We start from the raw sequence: 17,249 nt of genomic DNA, 5'->3' as shown, positions 1-17,249 counted from the left end.
TCTTAAGGCAAATTCATATACATAGGATTACTACAGCTTGAAATTCAGCAGTGTAGACACATGCCTATTGGGACATGGTTTCAATGCACTGCATCCACTGGCAGTGGCTGTAGTAGGAAGAGAGGCTGACACAAAAGCCCTTGTATTAAAGGCCTGGTATAAGGCAGGGCCTGCTCACAGAATTTGGTAAGAATAGGGCTAATATTGCAAAAATACATATTTCTAAGAAGTGCTAAGCACAAAGTATTCATGCAAACACATTCCAATATTAAGTGGTTCGAGACCATTTGGATATTAAAAATGGTAAAAAATATTTTTCAAAAATAACAGGAACACACTGATCCCTTTTAAAGATAAAGTCAGGATGACAGTATATAATGAAAATGTTTTAATTTAACCAATATGTACAAGGTGATAACTAGCTACATCCGGGGGTAGTAACTAATTATGTCAGAGGCAGTACTAACTTGTTTGTATTTGGGTATAAAAATATATTTCAGAGGGAATATATTTGTTCAGCCGAGGGGGGAATGGAAAGTCCCACCATTCACTATGCTGCATCCATTGTTACAAACATACATGTTTTAGTATTCTTGTAGAGTCTGCCTGGTGCTATTACCGTGCTTTGTCAACAATAAACCTGGCCTGGTGCCTTCGTACCTTAACAGATCTTGTGGTCATTGAGCGGTTCATTCAAGGTCTGCTGTGCCAGCTGTCTGCACAGAGGTGGGGCAGCACACACAAAAAAACACATACGCAGCCAAACAGCTAACCACACTGGTGACCCACAACTTCATGACTCAGTGAACAGCAAGCTGTATCTACATTATGGTGCGTAGCTGCATGTGTCAGTGAAAGGCTCTGGCAGGAGTAGGCAACAGGAAAAGGCTCAGCAGGGAGAGCTGCTGGAGTCTTTCCCCACAGCCAGAGTCTCCCTGCCCTAGGCAAAGGCTCCAGCAGCTCCCAGAGTCGGGGAAAGGGTCTGGCAGCAAACTGAGGCAGGGAGGAAGGGGGGACACTGTGTTGCTAAAAACAGCAGCGTATATGGGGGTGGCAGTGCTTGAATGAGTTGAGGGCCAGTGTAGGGTACATATCCACAGGGTTCAATCATGTCTTTACTCTAGTCACCTAAGCCGTGCCTCACCATCTACACTGCTATTTATAACTGTGCTAGTGAAGTCCCTACACCACGATTGGAATGAAGCTAGAGATGAGTGTAAGGTATGAGCACTTTAGATAGCTCTGTAGTTCAAAAATCATACACAAAAATTAAAGTTAGTTTGAAAGTATTCTAAAGTTTCAAACACACACAAAGATGGATGTGAGATTTTGAAGTCAGAAGATAGCTTTTTTTTTTTCTCATGCACAGTGTAATGTTATAAGGGAGAGAGATTTAAGGATGCATTTTTCACCAGCAGGTAATTCTCACTCAAATGCGTAAACACAGCACAGCTGCAGGGGATGAGTGTGAGTTACAGAGCAGAGCAGAACAGTGATTTAACAAAATTGCTAGCTCTCACTAGCACTTAAAGGTACAAATTGAATTAAAGTAAGAAAACAAAACAGAATTTATCGTCCAACAATGAATTTTCACAAATGATAACACATCTGAGATTTAGTTATATACTCAACAAACCACAGATGTCAAGAGTAGCTCTTTTAAGCAGTATACCAGATAATTTAGTAATCAAGTGAAGTGAGCACAGCACTGCACACACAAGTGTAAGCAATAATTGGCAATTACAAGTGAAAGCACACAGTCTAACTCAGCACCAAATCAATTTTAATTACAATTTTGTCAAATTCAAATCCTATAACTTAGTCCAGTTGCTCCTCCAGTTGCCGGCAGTTCAGCTGTACCTCCCCCCCACTACCATGTGCTACTCTTGCCCTCTGCCTTGGAGCTGCTCCAGGGAGCCTTCTGCTTGCTGTGCGGGGTGGAGGGGAGGGGGGACTAATGTCAGGGTGTTCCCCTCCCCCCTGCTCCTGCCCCCCGCTTACCCCTTCTCCATAGGGCAAGTGGGGGGACACAACAGGGCTCAGGACAGAAGGAGCTTGCTGGCTGCAGCTACTGTCTCAACTTGCTGATCTATTTAAAAAGGCAATTGTAAGATGCCTATCTCTGCATACTCATCTTACAGGGAGCTTGGGCTCCAAACTCAGGCTTTGCGGATCCCAGTGTCATACCTGTCATTTTCTATGACCCTAAAAGTTAGGTGTTGTAATTCTCGATGTCGCAACACCTAAGCCCCTTGGTGGATCCAGGCCCAAAACACTATCAAGAATAAATGAGAAGTCACATTGTATAAGATAAAGATGGTTCTAGGTGAATAACATCAAACTTTAATGTAGGAGCTGAACAGAGGATGCTATAATCAAATCCCATCATAACATGGGACTCTATCTCAGCCTCTTGCTCTGCACAGCTGTTCCTGGCAGTTAATTTCATTCTCTCCTTTAACAACTATTGCATGTTCTTGTTATATGATAACAGGTTTCAGAGTAGCAGCTGTGTTAGTCTGTATTGGCAAAAAAGAAAAGGCGTACTTGTGGCACCTTAGAGACTAACAAATTTATTTGAGCATAAGCTTTCATGAGCTATAGCTCACTTCATCGAATGCATCTGATGAAGCGAGCTGTAGCTCACGAAAGCTTATGCTCAAATAAATTTGTTAGTCTCTAAGGTGCCACAAGTATGCCTTTTCTTTCTTGTTATATGGTCACTCCAGACTGTCCTGATGCTCTGGGAATCATAGGACCCAACAAAGGTGTTATTTACTTGATCCAGCCCTAGCCAGGACACTTCTAGGGTTTGTGTCCTGTGTGGATTTTCTTATGCCTAATGAGGGTTGAGCTGTGCCGGAATTGTTTCCCGCAGTGGGGGCATTCGTAGGGTCTCTCTCCCCTGTGAATTCTCTGATGTGATCGAAGGTGTGAGTTGCAAGTAAAACTTTTCTCGCATTCATTGCATTTGTAAGGTCTCTGCCCTGTGTGAGTTCTCTGGTGGTCAGTAAGGGCTGACCTCTTGCAGAAACTTTTCCCACATTCAGGGCATTTAAAGGGTTTTTCTCCTGTGTGGATTCTCTGGTGAGTAATAAGGGCTGATCTGCAAAGGAAGCTTTTTCCACAGTCGTTGCACGTGTTTGGTCTCTCTCCAGTGGGGATTCTCTGCTGAACAGTTTCTTTGATTTGCTCAACCCCTCTGCTATTCTGAGCGGATTTACCCTGTCTCTGCCCTGGCTGGTTTCCCTGATGTCTGTCTGGTCTGCACTGACTCTGCAAGGCCTCCTTGTGCTTGAGATTCTGGAAAACATTCCTTTCAGATCTTCCTGATAGAATCCCATGTGTTTCCATTTGCTCGGGACCTTCCTGCTGAGGGTTCTCCTCCTTGTTCTCACTCACCGTCCCATCACCTGCTGGGACAGAGACAGAATCCAGAAAGGAGTCACTCCCTGTGCTGGGGGAAAGGGAATCTCAGAAAGAGGGAAAGGAAAGAGGGAATAAACCCAAACAACTGCTGGGAAGATGGAAATATCAGGAGCTAAATCACCACCCCTCCAAAAAATCTTCCCCAGAGGAGAGACAGGAGGGGACCCAGCCATTCTTCACATCCTCTGAATATAAATAAAGGCAGGGGCTGAAGAGTCAGACAGGCTTGATGAAGAGCCATGTCTGCATGAGGATACAAGAATTGTTTCCGAGGCAGGTTAGCCGATTCCTCACCTGTGTGGGCATCTCTTGAGATCTCCCTTTCTTCATAGCCCCAGAGATTGGGGACCCATGGCTCCTCTCCTTGTTCCAGCCAGGAGATCACACTGGGTTTGGAAATCGGAAATCCTGCTTGGGGGGGGAAGGGAACAAATGCTTATCTTGTTCACTAAGGTTAGTGCTGTTACTTCCAGACCCAGGATCTGAGCAGCAAAATGCAAAAAGGGTCTTTCCCATCCCCACCCTACAGGGACTGGGTTATAAACTGTAAAAGATCCCATGATGAACTGGGCTGGAGCAAGGGTTCATCCACTCTGCCTAGGGAGCAGCCCTAAATTATTTTCCTGGGGAGCTGAGCAGAGTTGCTATGCTCTCTAGGTATTTGGGGTACAAGTAAATTCTCCATCACTGCCAATGACACCTCCCCTCCACACCCACACACCTTCACAACAGAGGCCAAGCTCTCTCATGTCTCCTAATGTGTCCATGGAACACTTGGGTCCACAAGACTGTCATCCCTGATTGGAGTCTCTAGGTGCTTCCCCAAGAACAGTTGTTAAAAAGTAAACAGAGGAAATGCCACTGATGGCCTGGAAAGAAAATCACTAGACACCTGCTCCCAGTCCATTGCAGAGAGCAAAGAGCCTGCTCTCATGGACACTACAGCCCCATCCCCTGGCTGAGGAATGCTCAATCAGCCGTTCCTCACTGCCCATGAGACCTGCTCTGCCCACCCAGACGCCCTGCTGGCTGGCATCTCAGGCGTGGTGCTGGCTCTTCTCACTATCTCATCCTGCTCCATACTCCACAGATACAGCAAGGACCACTCTGGAGGAAAAGTTGCCAGTCTCCTCCTGCCTAGGCTCAAATAGAGAATAACAGAAATGTTGAGCTGGAAGGGACCTCAAGAGGCCATCTAATCCAGTCCCCTGTGCTGGGACAGGACCAAGTATATCTAGGCCATCCCTGACAGGTGTTCATCTAACATGTCCAGAACTCCTGTGATGGTGATTCAACCAAATTCTTTGGTAATATGTTCCAGTACTCAACTATCCTTAGAGTTAGAAAGGTGTTTTCCTAATATCTAACCCAAATCTCCCTTGCTGCAGATTAAGCTGATTATTTCTTGTCCTGCTTCAGTGGACATGGAGAAAAAATGATCACGGTCCTCTTTAAAAAAAAAAACAGGTTTCAGAGTAGCAGCCGTGTTAGTCTGTATTCGCAAAAAGAAAAGGAGTACTTGTGGCACCTTAGAAACGAACAAATTTATTTGAGCATAGCTCACGAAAGCTTATGCTCAATTAAATTTGTTAGTCTCTAAGGTGCCACAAGTACTCCTTTTCTTTTTTTAAAAAAAGCGTATTTGAAGACTTATCAGGTCCCCCTTCAGTCTTCTTTTGTCAGGACTAAATATCCCCTGGTTTTTAAACCTTTCCTAGTATTTCATGTTTTCTAAATCATTTTTCATTTTTGTTCCACTCTTCTGGACTCTCTCCAAGTTGTCCACACCTTCCTTAAATTGTGGTGCCGATAACAGGACGCAATACTCCAGCCAAGGCTCACCAGTGCTGAGCAGAGTAGGACAATTACATACCACATCTTACATATGAAACGCCAGTTGATAAACGCCAGAACTACTTTAGCCTTTTTTACAACTGCATCACATTGTTAGCTCATAATCAATCAGTGATCATTTTTGCTGCAGTACTACTACCTAGCTACTTATTCATCATTTGTTCCCCATGTAGATACTCATAGACAGTAATCAATCCACCCCTTAATGTTCTCTTTAAGCTAAATACATTGAGCTCCTTGACTCTATCACTATAAGTCAGGCTTTCTAGTGAACATTGTTGTGTCTTTTCGCTAAACCCTCTCATATTTACAAACATTCTTCTTGAATTGTGGGCACCAGAACTGGACACAGAGCATTCCAGCAGTGGTCGCACCAGTGCCGAATAAAGAGGTAAAATAATCTCTTTACTCCTCCTTGAGATCCCCTTGTTTAGGCATCCCAGGATCCAGAGGCAGATTAAAGTTTCCTGGGGCCCTGGGTCAGAGCAAGTGGGGGGCCCCTCTCCATCCCTTCCACCCATGGCCCCACCTCTTTCTGTCCCTTCCCCAGGGCCTGCCCCTGTTCCACCCAGGGTCCTCCCCGTCCTGCCCCTCCATTGCAGCCCCACAACCCCTTTTGCTCCTTTCTGCCGTCCCTGCCCCACTGCGGCCCCAAGACTGGAGAAGCTCTGTTCCCATGCCACGGTCTCAGGGCCACAATGGGGAGCGAGAGCTCTTCCAGTTCCAGGGATACAGCAGGGTCTGGGTGCTGGGGCTTCCGCCGCCACCCCCTTGCATTTCTGCAGGGGATCAGAGTCAGGGGATTGGGGCTTATCCCACCCCGCCTGCCTGGTGCTTCTGCTGGAGAGCAGGTCGGGCGTGGGGACTTGCCCTGCTACCCTGCGGCTGCTGCCGGGGACAGGTCAGGGCGCTGGAGAGGGGCTCCAGGGTTCCTCCAGCAGCGGTGGATGTTTTTTCCGGGGGCCTCCCAGTTGGTCAAGGCCCTTGGGCACAAGCCCCATCAGCCCAGTGGCTAATCCACTACTTCCAGGATTGCATTAGCTCTTTTGGCCACAGCATCACACAGGGAGCTCATGTTCATCTGATTATGCACCACGACCCTCAAATCCTTTTCAGGCTCACTTTTGCTTTTCCTCCATCATGTAAGTATTGCCAAATTTCCCTGTTCTCAGAAGTATACATTTACATTTAGTCAGATCGAAATGTGGTAAACACCCAGTATACTATGAGATATCCAGATCCCTCTAAAACAGTGTCCTGACCTTTTCACTATTTACCACTCCCTCAATTTTTATGTCGCTCACAAACTTTATCAGTGATGATTTTATCTTTTCTTTCAGGTCATTCATAAACACATTAAATAGCATAGGGTCAAGAACCGATGCCGGTGGGAATCCACTCAACACACACACATACATGATGACGATTCCCGATTTACAGTTACATTTTGAGACCTATCAGTTAGCCAATTATTAATCCTTTTAATATGTGCCTTGTTAATTTTATATCTTTCTAACATTTTAATCAAAATATTTTGAACAAAGTCAAACGTCTCATAGAAGTCTAAGTATATTACATCAAAACTTTTACCTTTATCAACCAAATTTATAATCTTCAAAATAAAATAAATAAAAAAATAAAAGATCAAGTTAGTTTGACAGGATCTATTTTTCATAAACACACATTGATTTACATTAATTACATTACCCTCCTTTACTTTTTTATTAATCGGGTCCTATATCAGCTTCTCCAGTATCTTCCTGTGATTAATATCAGGCTGACAAGCCTATAATAATCTGGGTCATCCTGTTTACCCTTTTTGAAAACTGGCACATTATCTTTCTTCCAGACATTTGGAACTTCCCCAGTGCTCCAAAACTTATTGAAAATCAACATTAATGGACAATGAGTTCCTCAGCCATTTCTTTTAAACCTCTTAGGTGCAAGTTATTTGGACCTGCTGAATTAATAATGTTTAACTTTAGTAGCTTCTATTTAACATTCTCCAGAGATACCAATGGAATGGAAAGAGTGTTATAACTACCCTGTGATATGACTAAATTATCTTTTGCATCCCCAAATACAAAACAGAAAAATATTTATTGAAGACTTCTGCCATTTCTAAATTATTATTGATAATGTTATCATTTCCGCTTAGTAATATACTACTACCATTGTCAGGATTGCTATTGTTCCTAATATTTTTTAAAATCTCCTTCTTATTGTTCTTAACTCTGCTGGCCATAGATTTTTCCTTGTGTCCATTGGCTTCCTTTATCAATTTTTTACACTTCCCAACTTCTGATTTATTTTCATAATGGTCAAACTCCCCTTTCTTCCATTTGTTATAAATATATTTTATTTTGTATTTTACAGTTGCCTTCACCCTCCTTCTAAACAGGTTGGTATTTTAACCAGTATAGCCTTCTTCCTCAGTTGTGGAATTGTGGCTTTTTGGGCATCCAGGAAGGTGTTATTAAATTGATTCCCAATTATCATTCACATTTTTCTGATGAAATTCTTCCTCCCAGCTGATTTGGCTCATAATTGTTTTCAACTTTGTGAAATTGATCCTTTAGAAGCACCAGTTATATAACTGGTCTGGACTTTATTCTAATGCACATTATAAATATGATCAAGTCATGATCACTTTTATCTAAGCTTCATTAACAGGGAGGGGACATGGAGGGCACAGTCTCTCACACACCAGATCTGGGAATACTGGGGCTGATCCCCCTGAAATCTAGGGGACCAATGAAGAATCCTGCACAGCAGTTGACCCTGGTGCTTCAGAACCACACAGCTTCTAATACCCAAGGGGACAGGAATCCTTACCCAATGAGGTCACAATCTCATAATTCTCCTGCATGATATCCCTGTAGAGGGCTCTCTGATCTGGGTCCAGCAGAGCCCATTCCCCTTTGGTGAAATACACAGCCACCTCCTCGAAGATCACAGGTTTTGCTATGGCCATGTCACTTCTCCGTCTCATGCTGGGATGGGATGACCTGGAGCTAATGTTCTGCAGCCTGTCAGGGCAAGAAGGCAATTGAGGAGGTTTCAGAAGGGGCTTCAGTCCCTTTTACAGCGAGATTCATCCCAGGTTCTTTCCCAGACAGTTCTAGATTCTGCCATTCTGGGGGGATGTTTATGCTAAAATATTAAAAACAAGACCCTAAAGTTAGGCTCTGAAATTCATAGTCAGTTTTCTCCATCAGTGGCCTGAGTTTAAAATTGCTGAGCCTGCAACATGGGTGTTCAGTTCTGAGTGTTGATAATGAAGCTACTTATTCAGGTGCCTAAGTATGGCTATAACTATCTAATTATGCTCCTGTATTTAAAGACCCTGGCCTTCATCATTTTATTATAGCGCAGAACAGGGCTGGCCCACATTTTGACACCCGAAGTCTCAATTCTGCCTTCTTCCTGTTCTACTCCTCTCATGGTACTGCTCTGCTATCTACCCCAATAAAGGAGAACTAACAACTTAAAATGCCTTGTTCAAAAATTTTAAGTAACACTTAACTTTCAAACGCCTGAACAGCAGATGTAACATTTCTTGCCTGCCTAGTAAACACTGGCATTTTTATCTGTTTGAATAATCAAAGTGGTGCTTTCCATGCCTTCTTGGTTGCAAAGATTTGAATTACTTCCTGCTGAAGGTCCACAGTCTGGGCCAGCTCATGCTCTATTGAGATGGTTGCAAGGCCAACCAGCCTCTCCTATGTCATTCTGGAGCGTAGATGTGTTTTTATTAACTTCGGCTTGGAGAAGCTGCATTCTCCACTGGCAACTGTTACAAGAAATATTAGAAGTATGTGCAGAGCCACAAAAGCATTTGGAAAGAGGGTGGTCATCTTTTTGTGCACATATATTCCAGAACAGCCTTTGGAGTTGATCCTGCTGAAATGTATCTTGAAAGGGCTTTCAGTTCATCACCTAAATCACTTGCATCAATATCGTGCACGTCATCATGTGTCAACACTGTCTCTAGTGCCCTGCATTGCTGGTATTGGTCTTCTTATAGAATCATAGAATCATAGAATATCAGGGTTGGAAGGGACCCCAGAAGGTCATCTAGTCCAACCCCCTGCTCAAAGCAGGACCAAGTCCCAGTTAAATCATCCTAGCCAGGGCTTTGTCAAGCCTGACCTTAAAAACCTCTAAGGAAGGAGATTCTACCACCTCCCTAGGTAACGCATTCCAGTGTTTCACCACCCTCTTAGTGAAAAAGTTTTTCCTAATATCCAATCTAAACCTCCCCCATTGCAACTTGAGACCATTACTCCTCGTTCTGTCATCTGCTACCATTGAGAACAGTCTAGAGCCATCCTCTTTGAAACCCCCTTTCAGGTAGTTGAAAGCAGCTATCAAATCCCCCCTCATTCTTCTCTTCTGCAGACTAAACAATCCCAGCTCCCTCAGCCTCTCCTCATAAGTCATGTGCTCTAGACCCCTAATCATTTTTGTTGCCCTTCGCTGTACTCTTTCCAATTTATCCACATCCTTCTTGTAGTGTGGGGCCCAAAACTGGACACAGTACTCCAGATGAGGCCTCACCAGTGTCGAATAGAGGGGAACGATCACGTCCCTCGATCTGCTCGCTATGCCCCTACTTATACATCCCAAAATGCCATTGGCCTTCTTGGCAACAAGGGCACACTGCTGACTCATATCCAGCTTCTCGTCCACTGTCACCCCTAGGTCCTTTTCCGCAGAACTGCTGCCGAGCCATTCGGTCCCTAGTCTGTAGCGGTGCATTGGATTCTTCCATCCTAAGTGCAGGACCCTGCACTTATCCTTATTGAACCTCATTAGATTTCTTTTGGCCCAATCTTCCAATTTGTCTAGGTCCTTCTGTATCCTATCCCTCCCCTCCAGCGTATCTACCACTCCTCCCAGTTTAGTATCATCCGGAAATTTGCTGAGAGTGCAATCCACACCATCCTCCAGATCATTTATGAAGATATTGAACAAAACGGGCCCCAGGACCGACCCCTGGGGCACTCCACTTGACACCGGCTGCCAACTAGACATGGAGCCATTGATCACCACCCGTTGAGCCCGACAATCTAGCCAGCTTTCTACCCACCTTATAGTGCATTCATCCAGCCCATACTTCCTTAACTTGCTGACAAGAATGCTGTGGGAGACCGTGTCAAAAGCTTTGCTAAAGTCAAGAAACAATACATCCACTGCTTTCCCTTCATCCACAGAACCAGTAATCTCATCATAAAAGGCGATTAGATTAGTCAGGTTTCATTGATTAGTCAGGATTCTTCAGGTATAGTGAGGAGTTTTGGAATATCGTACAACATCCCAAATATACTGCTGTGTTCCTTGAGCTGCATGAAACATTCTTCAACTGACTGTATTGCACAATCTAGCACCTGGTTAAAGAACTCAACTTTGAATTGTTGTTTGGGGTCTCATGGGATTATCCTGTGCCTTGTAATCAAAATGTCTTCTTCGGTGACTCTTGTATTCTTGAATGGGTGGGAAAATAGCTTCAGTGTGAAGTTCCACTGCCAACTTCTGTGCACTCTTCAGAACATTTTGAAATCCCTCATCTGTCTGGTAAGACTGTAGGTATGACTTTGCTTTGTCCAGTTATTCCATTGCTCCAGATATATCAAGGTCAAAACCTTGGAGTCTCTTGCTAACAATATTTATTTCAAACAGTATGTCATGCCACAACATTAAGCCACACAGAAATTGGAAGTTATGTATGTTTCTGGTGATTCCATTTCCCTCTGCCACTGTTCTCCCACAAACAGTTCCTGTCATAGCATTATCCTTCATAAATGGCAACTATGGCATCACCTATCTTCCCAATTTGGTGTTTGATAGGCTTTATCGCCTCTACTCGACTTTCCCATCATGTGGCACTCAGTGGTTTCAGTGTCAGAGAGGATGTTCCCAGATGTTGCTTCAAAATTTGCCATCAATGAGTTTATGCAGAGAAAAATACATAGATGCTTTCAATTACGTTAAAAAATTCAGCAGCTTCACTAGAAGCTGATGCTGCATCACTGACCACCAAGTTCAATGAATGAAAACTACATAGAACAAAAAAAGCTTGAGGGTTTAACTCTCGGATCTGTGTCTGCACTCCTCTGTTCTTTCCTCTCATGTTGGCACCATTATCGTAGTAGCTCTGACCTCTCATGTCAGCTATCGCAATTGCCATATCTTCCAGTTTTTTAAGAAGCACATTTGTCATACCAGCTCCTGTAGCATCATTAATCACAATACATTCTAGAAAATGCTCTCTGACAGTCACCATTGCAGGGACATTTTCACTAGGTTCTGTTGTTGTTACAAAACGCACCATTAAAGTCATTTGTTCCATATGGCTGATGTCCGGTGTGCAGCCCAGAATAACAGAGTAATATCTTGCTGACTTCAGATCTGCCACAATCTTCTGTTTGGCTTTTGTTGCCAGTAACTGTATGATCTCATTTTGAATTGTTTTTCCACGGTAGTGGTATATGTATATTTCTGGGGTGGTGACTCTTCTTAGATGCTCCTGGAGTACAGCATCAAACTCAGCCGTCAGCTCCACAATTTTAAGGAAGTTTCCATTGTTTGCACATACAGCTGATCTGAACTGCCAGCAGTGCTAGGTTTTGGGTAGCAAGCATTCTCACAATGGCAATGAGCCTTTTCAGAACATTTTGCCAGAAAAGAGATTCTGATGCAATCTTCTCTTGATGCTGACAATCTATGGTGGCCTTTAACCTTAGTCTCATCTCAAGCTCTTTGCAGCTATGGAATGCTCTCTGGTGATTTGCTGCCTTCTCATGGCATGCCAGATCTCCAGCCAGATTTTTCCAGTCCTTTGTTCCTGTAGAACCCAATGTGGCTGGAACATTAAACTGGCAGAGTTTGCAACAAAAACAGTGTGCAGCATTCTGGAATTTTGAGTACATAAGCCACGGCCTCTCCACTTTGTCACCATTGGGGATTTCACACCAGTAATGTGTTGGATGGAAACTTCTATTTTCATTGTCTTTGGGGAACATGAAGTTTTTCACTTGCTGTGACCCATGCAGTACAAGGAAGTCCCTCAGGCTACTGCTCAAGTGGGTCCACAGTCCTGGATCATCTAGACTTAAGGAACTAAACTCAGCAGCAGCTGTTTCTTGCGCCTCCACCACATTCTTCTCTGATCTACACTTTTCTTCAGGAATGTGCATGGTTACATCCATATGAGATGGAGATATGGCTGCTGCAGTAACTGCCAGGTCACCTGTACTCTGACTAACTGGAAGATCAGGCATCTCCTCACCACTCACGTCCTCACTGGGGCCAGGAAGCTCACCGTGAACATTTGTGGCTGTGTATCTCAGGAGGCCTCCTTCCTGCTTAGATAGAAAAGCTTCCTTTGCTTGCTTTCTTTTTCTGAATGCTGCCCCAGCGGGGCGTTTTCTTCTTTCACTCATAACTGCTGTTCTGTGCCAGTTATAGTGGCTCTCAACCCTCAATTGAAGGGGAAAAATAAGCAGGCTGGTAGCAAGGCCTGAGTAAAGGAACATAGCATCTTAAGGGCCTAACTGGCTCCCACTGCTTCAGTTGACTGCCTGTTCTCCTAAAGTGGGTTCAGGGAAGCAGCAGGAAACAGGAAGCTCCCTGAGAAGCTGGTGTTAATCAGTCCAGGCTCCTGGGGATGCTAGAGATGTACATAAGAGGCTTCTCCTCCTCTCTCTCCCTGCAGCTCCTGCTACTTTCTGTTATTCCCTCACCTTTTCTCCTGCCTGCTTGTGAGGTCTCTTGTGTCCTCCTTCCTCCAGCACAGCACTCCGCCATCTTTGTGCATCTAGGGCAGAGAGAATACATATGCACCAGCAGCAGATGCAATTTTCTACACTCTGGGTCCTAGTGGAGCCCCCTCCAGTCTGGTACCTGAGGCGCCGCCTCAGTCCACCTCATGGTAAAGCCAGACCTGGTGCAGATCCAGCCCCTCCCACCAGAACTAAATCCAGGGAGACTTTTTTAAGCCTTCATAAGGAGATTAAGCAAAATCAATGGGCGCACTCAGACGCTTAATTAAACGCATGGAATGAGTGTTTGCTGGATGAGGTCCGAAAATTCATCGATTCACGGAGTTTAAGCCTGAATTACACTCCAATTAAAGGTTTCAGAGTAGCAGCCGTGTTAGTCTGTATTCGCAAAAAGAAAAGGAGGACTTGTGGCACTTTAGAGACTAACAAATTTATTAGAGCATAAGCTTTCGTGAGCTTTCGTGATGCATCCGATGAAGTGAGCTGTAGCTCACGAAAGCTTATGCTCTAATAAATTTGTTAGTCTCTAAGGTGCCACAAGTCCTCCTTTTCTTTTTACTCCAATTAAACAGCCCCTTTGCCCCAGGCTAGGGCCAGCCATGGCGTTTAAACCACAGGGAACACACACAGGGGGAGCAGGGCCGGGGCGAGGAGGGGCCGCTGGTGCAGAGTCACTTTCCTGCCCGGCCCCAGCCCTTCCCCGGGTCTCCCCCCCTCACCTGCAGCCTCCGGCTCAGGGGCTGCCTCCAGCCCCCGGAGCAAGTCCCCCCGGCTGGGCCCCGAGCGGCGCTAGGGAAGGGCTCTCCCCGCACGGACCCCGCTGGGCAGCGGCAGCGGCTCAGCCCCGGCTCCCGGCTCCCGATGGAGGCAGCGGCGGCAGCGCCGGACCCGGGAAGTTCAGCCCCGGATCTGCGGAGCAGCAAGAGCCAGGAGCAACTTCCCCGCCCTTAGCAGCGAGCCACAGGGGTAACCCCTCCGCTGCCAGAGACCAGCCGCAAGCCTCGCCCTGCTCCCCGTCCGGAGCCCAGCGACACCCCGGCGTGGCCGAACCCGAGAGAGTCCGCGAGAAACGGGCCCCTGGCACTGCTGGGAGGCTCGTTATTGTAACATAAGAAAAGATACAGGAGACGTTTGAAGTAACAGAAAACACTTCACTTAACCTGTTGCTGGCTTGTCGTTCTGGGTCCCCTTGGCACCAACTGTTGAGCAGCTAAGCATGCCTGGGACATTGCTTCTTCTAAGGCTCACCACATAAGCATTCCTTCCAAAGAAGCCTGTGGGGAACTTTGGTTCCTACGATCATTACATCTCCCTTAAACAAACAAACAAAACAAAACAATTGGAAAGATACATACAAGTTAGCTAAATTTCAATTTTTTTTTACTTAACTTGTATCATCTTAATTTAGCAGTTTCTAATCTGAAACCTTACAGAGTCTAGAACAATGTGTCTCTTTATGTATCAGGTTTTCTTCGGGCTCTTCCTTTAGATGTAGTAGCAAGTGTATGAACGTCCCATGTTTGTTTGGGCTTTTTCTGTACTGGAACTGACTGCTTGAGACTCATAGATTAAGTAGAATTGTCTGGTATTGCTTGAATTTCTGAGATAGATGTTGACATTGTTTCTGTTTCTTCCATATTTTCTTTCTTCTCCTGCTTAAGTCTTTTAGTGCTCATTTAATCCTCTCTGTTTGTTCTAAAGATATCTCCTTCCTCTGTCTCAACAAGATAAGATCTTGGAGCAGGATACTGGTCAATCAGCTGTGTGGGTTTCCATGTTCCTTTTTAATTAATACAACAGTTTCTCCATTTTTCAGTGGTGGTAACGGCTTTGCATCTTTGTCAAAAAAATAATTCTGCTTTGCTTGTCTCAATTGTAGGCTAGTTTGTATGTCTCCTTTTATCAATTTGGGTTTCAACAGTTGTGATGAAGTTGGCAATCTGGTCCTTAGATATCTTCCCACAAGAAGTTGAGCAGGTGATCCTAAATCTCCCATAGCTATATTTTGATGGCTCAATAGACTAAGAGAGGGATCTGTGTGATCTAAGATAGATTTTTTATGAATCCTTTTTACAAATTGAACTGTTCTCTCAGCCATTCCATTGGACCGTGGGAACAACAGGCTTGATGTTTGGTGAATAAAGTCCCATTTCTTTGCAAAAGTTTTAAAATCTCTGAAGCTAAATTGTTGTCCATTGTCACTAATGAAATCTTCTGGTATGCCAGATCTTGTAAATACAGACATGCAGTGTCTAATGATAGATGTACTTGTGGTTTCCTGAAGCAAGCAACTTCTAAGCATTTTGAAAAATAATCAACCTGAATAAGATCATCTGCCCCTTGAAATGCAAACAGTTCCATGTCAAATTTCTGCGAAGGTCTCTTTGGGACCTCGTGGTAACACTGGTTCCTTTTGAGTTTTGTTTGTGAAGGTTTGACATGTGTTCCCAGGCTGTACCATGTCCTCAATTTGACTGTGCATGCCTGGCCAAGAGACAGCATCTCAAGCTCTCCTTTTATGTAGCTCTGCTCCTAGATGACTCTCAATAGCAATAGCCTAGATCTCTTTTCGGAGACTTTCTGGTATGATGATTCTGTCACTTTTAAAGTCAAATCCATCTTGCACATGTAGTTCATCTCTATATGATCAATATGCATGGGTATCATCTGGTATTTCAGGTCCCTTGTCTGACCATCCTTGCAAAATAGTTTGTCTTAAGGTTGCAGGACAACATCATTTGCAATAGTGGCTTGAAATTCCTTCAATTTCTGTACTGAAATAGAATCACAGAATCATAGGACTAGAAAGGATCTCAAGAGGTCATCTAGTCCAGTCCCCTGCACTCATGGCAGGTCTAGGTATTATACTAGGTAAATAAGACATCATGAGGAGTATTGTGACATCAGCTTCCACTGAACTTACTCTTCACCATGACACATGTATGTGCTGGATAAAGCATCAGTAATGGCTAACTCTTTCCCTAGTCTGTATTTAACCTCCCTTTGACATTCTGCAGTGTTAGCAGTCATCCCTGAATCTTTGGTGGAGCATTGTACATATTTTTTTTTCTGAAAATGGCCTCAAGGGGCTTGTTGTTTGTTTCCCCAGCAACCCCCCCCCCCCGATAAATGGATGAAATCAAGTACATCCAGATAATATTGTCAACATTTTTTCTCTCTTTGAGCGTAGTTCAGTTGTGTAGTTGTCAGAGCATTAGAGGCATAAGCCACAGGAAAACAGTTTTGCAGCAATTCAGCCCTGAATCTGATAGAATTTGCATCCACTGACACAGTAACAGTTTCTTTGACATTAAAGTTGTTTAGCACGAGTGCCCTGGTAAGCAATTCTTTCTAGTGTTCATGTACCACCTTATGCATTGACATCCAGGGGAAGTCTACATCTCTTCCCAACAGCTGACTTAAAGGAGTTGTTACCATTGACAAGCGTGAGGTAAATTTCTCAAGGTGAATAACCATTCCAAGCAATCTTTGCAATTCAACCCTGCAGCTTGGTGGGACTATATCAGTTATTGCAGTCATTTTTATGTTGTCCGTTTTCAGACCTTCTTCTGTCAAGTGATGCCCCACTTGGAAGCTGTTGGAGGGGACTGGCCCCAGAGCTGGGGCTTTAATGGCCACAATCTTTTAAAAATATATTTTCTGCTGCAGAGATGGTTTAAAAACCAAATGGAAAGACACTTCTCTGGAGACCCTACACAGTTGCCACAAACTGGCCTCCACCCCCTGGCTACTGAAGCCAAGTGGGCTGAGAAGCTACTAGGGCTATTGTTCCAGTCAAGGCACTACCAATGGGAACTCTGATTGGAGGATCACTCAGCTCCACTGATTGGTCCAACTACACTATTTAAGCCAGGAGAAGTTTGTCTGAACAATGAGGTTGTTTTCTGTTGGACCCTGTGTGTCGCTGCCTCCTGCACCTAACATGGTTCCTGCTGTGCTCCTGCCTCACCCCTGCCATTACTCCTGTTCCCAATGTGTTCAATCCTTGCCTCTCCTCCTACCCTTATGCCTCATCTGTGATGCTCCGTGACCAGTCCTGGCTCTGACCCTGACTCTGGCTTGATTCTTAGGCCTGGCATTTGGCATCTGACCCCACCACAGACCCTAACCTTCGATTCCTGACTCTGGCTTGACTCCTGGCAACTGGCAGTTGACTCTGGT

General features: G+C 44.6%; 2 protein-coding genes across 2 annotated transcripts in view; both read right to left on the bottom strand.

The window, feature by feature from the left end:
- Positions 1 to 681, bottom strand: part of LOC119842764 (zinc finger protein 34-like) — a 24,020-nt gene extending 23,339 nt beyond the window's left edge. Inside the window, exon 1 of the mRNA XM_043497469.1 lies at positions 661 to 681. Within this exon, the coding sequence (XP_043353404.1) occupies positions 661 to 681 (21 nt within the window). The remainder of the gene's footprint in view (positions 1 to 660) is intronic.
- LOC119842767 (zinc finger protein 436-like) lies at positions 376 to 14,632 on the bottom strand. The gene is made up of 7 exons (XM_038371312.2): positions 14,499 to 14,632; positions 13,787 to 14,379; positions 13,029 to 13,102; positions 8,119 to 8,312; positions 3,724 to 3,837; positions 2,717 to 3,413; positions 376 to 2,484 (listed from the first exon to the last, which is right to left on the bottom strand). The coding sequence occupies exons 3-6, from the start codon at positions 13,100 to 13,102 to the stop codon at positions 2,806 to 2,808; spliced, it is 990 nt and encodes a 329-aa protein (XP_038227240.1). The 5' UTR covers positions 13,787 to 14,379; positions 14,499 to 14,632; the 3' UTR covers positions 376 to 2,484; positions 2,717 to 2,805.
- Positions 14,633 to 17,249: the final 2,617 nt, after the last annotated feature.

The sequence above is a fragment of the Dermochelys coriacea genome, chromosome 14, assembly GCF_009764565.3.
Source record: "Dermochelys coriacea isolate rDerCor1 chromosome 14, rDerCor1.pri.v4, whole genome shotgun sequence".
In the NCBI taxonomy this organism is placed as follows: Eukaryota; Metazoa; Chordata; order Testudines; family Dermochelyidae; genus Dermochelys; species Dermochelys coriacea.
The sequence above is the reverse complement of the archived record's forward strand: the minus strand, read 5'-3'. Positions and strand labels throughout refer to the sequence as shown.

What these genes read in the sequence shown, in the direction of transcription:
- LOC119842767 (XM_038371312.2), bottom strand. Translation starts at nt 13,102, where the DNA reads ATGCACAAAGATGGCGGAGTGCTGTGCTGGAGGAAGGAGGACACAAGA. An exon ending in ACAAGCAGGCAGGAGAAAAG is followed by an intron (nt 8,313 to 13,028) that starts GTGAGGGAATAA and finishes TTGCCCTGACAG; the next exon opens with GCTGCAGAACATTAGCTCCA. An exon ending in CTCAAGAGATGCCCACACAG is followed by an intron (nt 3,414 to 3,723) that starts GTGAGGAATCGG and finishes CTGTCCCAGCAG; the next exon opens with GTGATGGGACGGTGAGTGAG.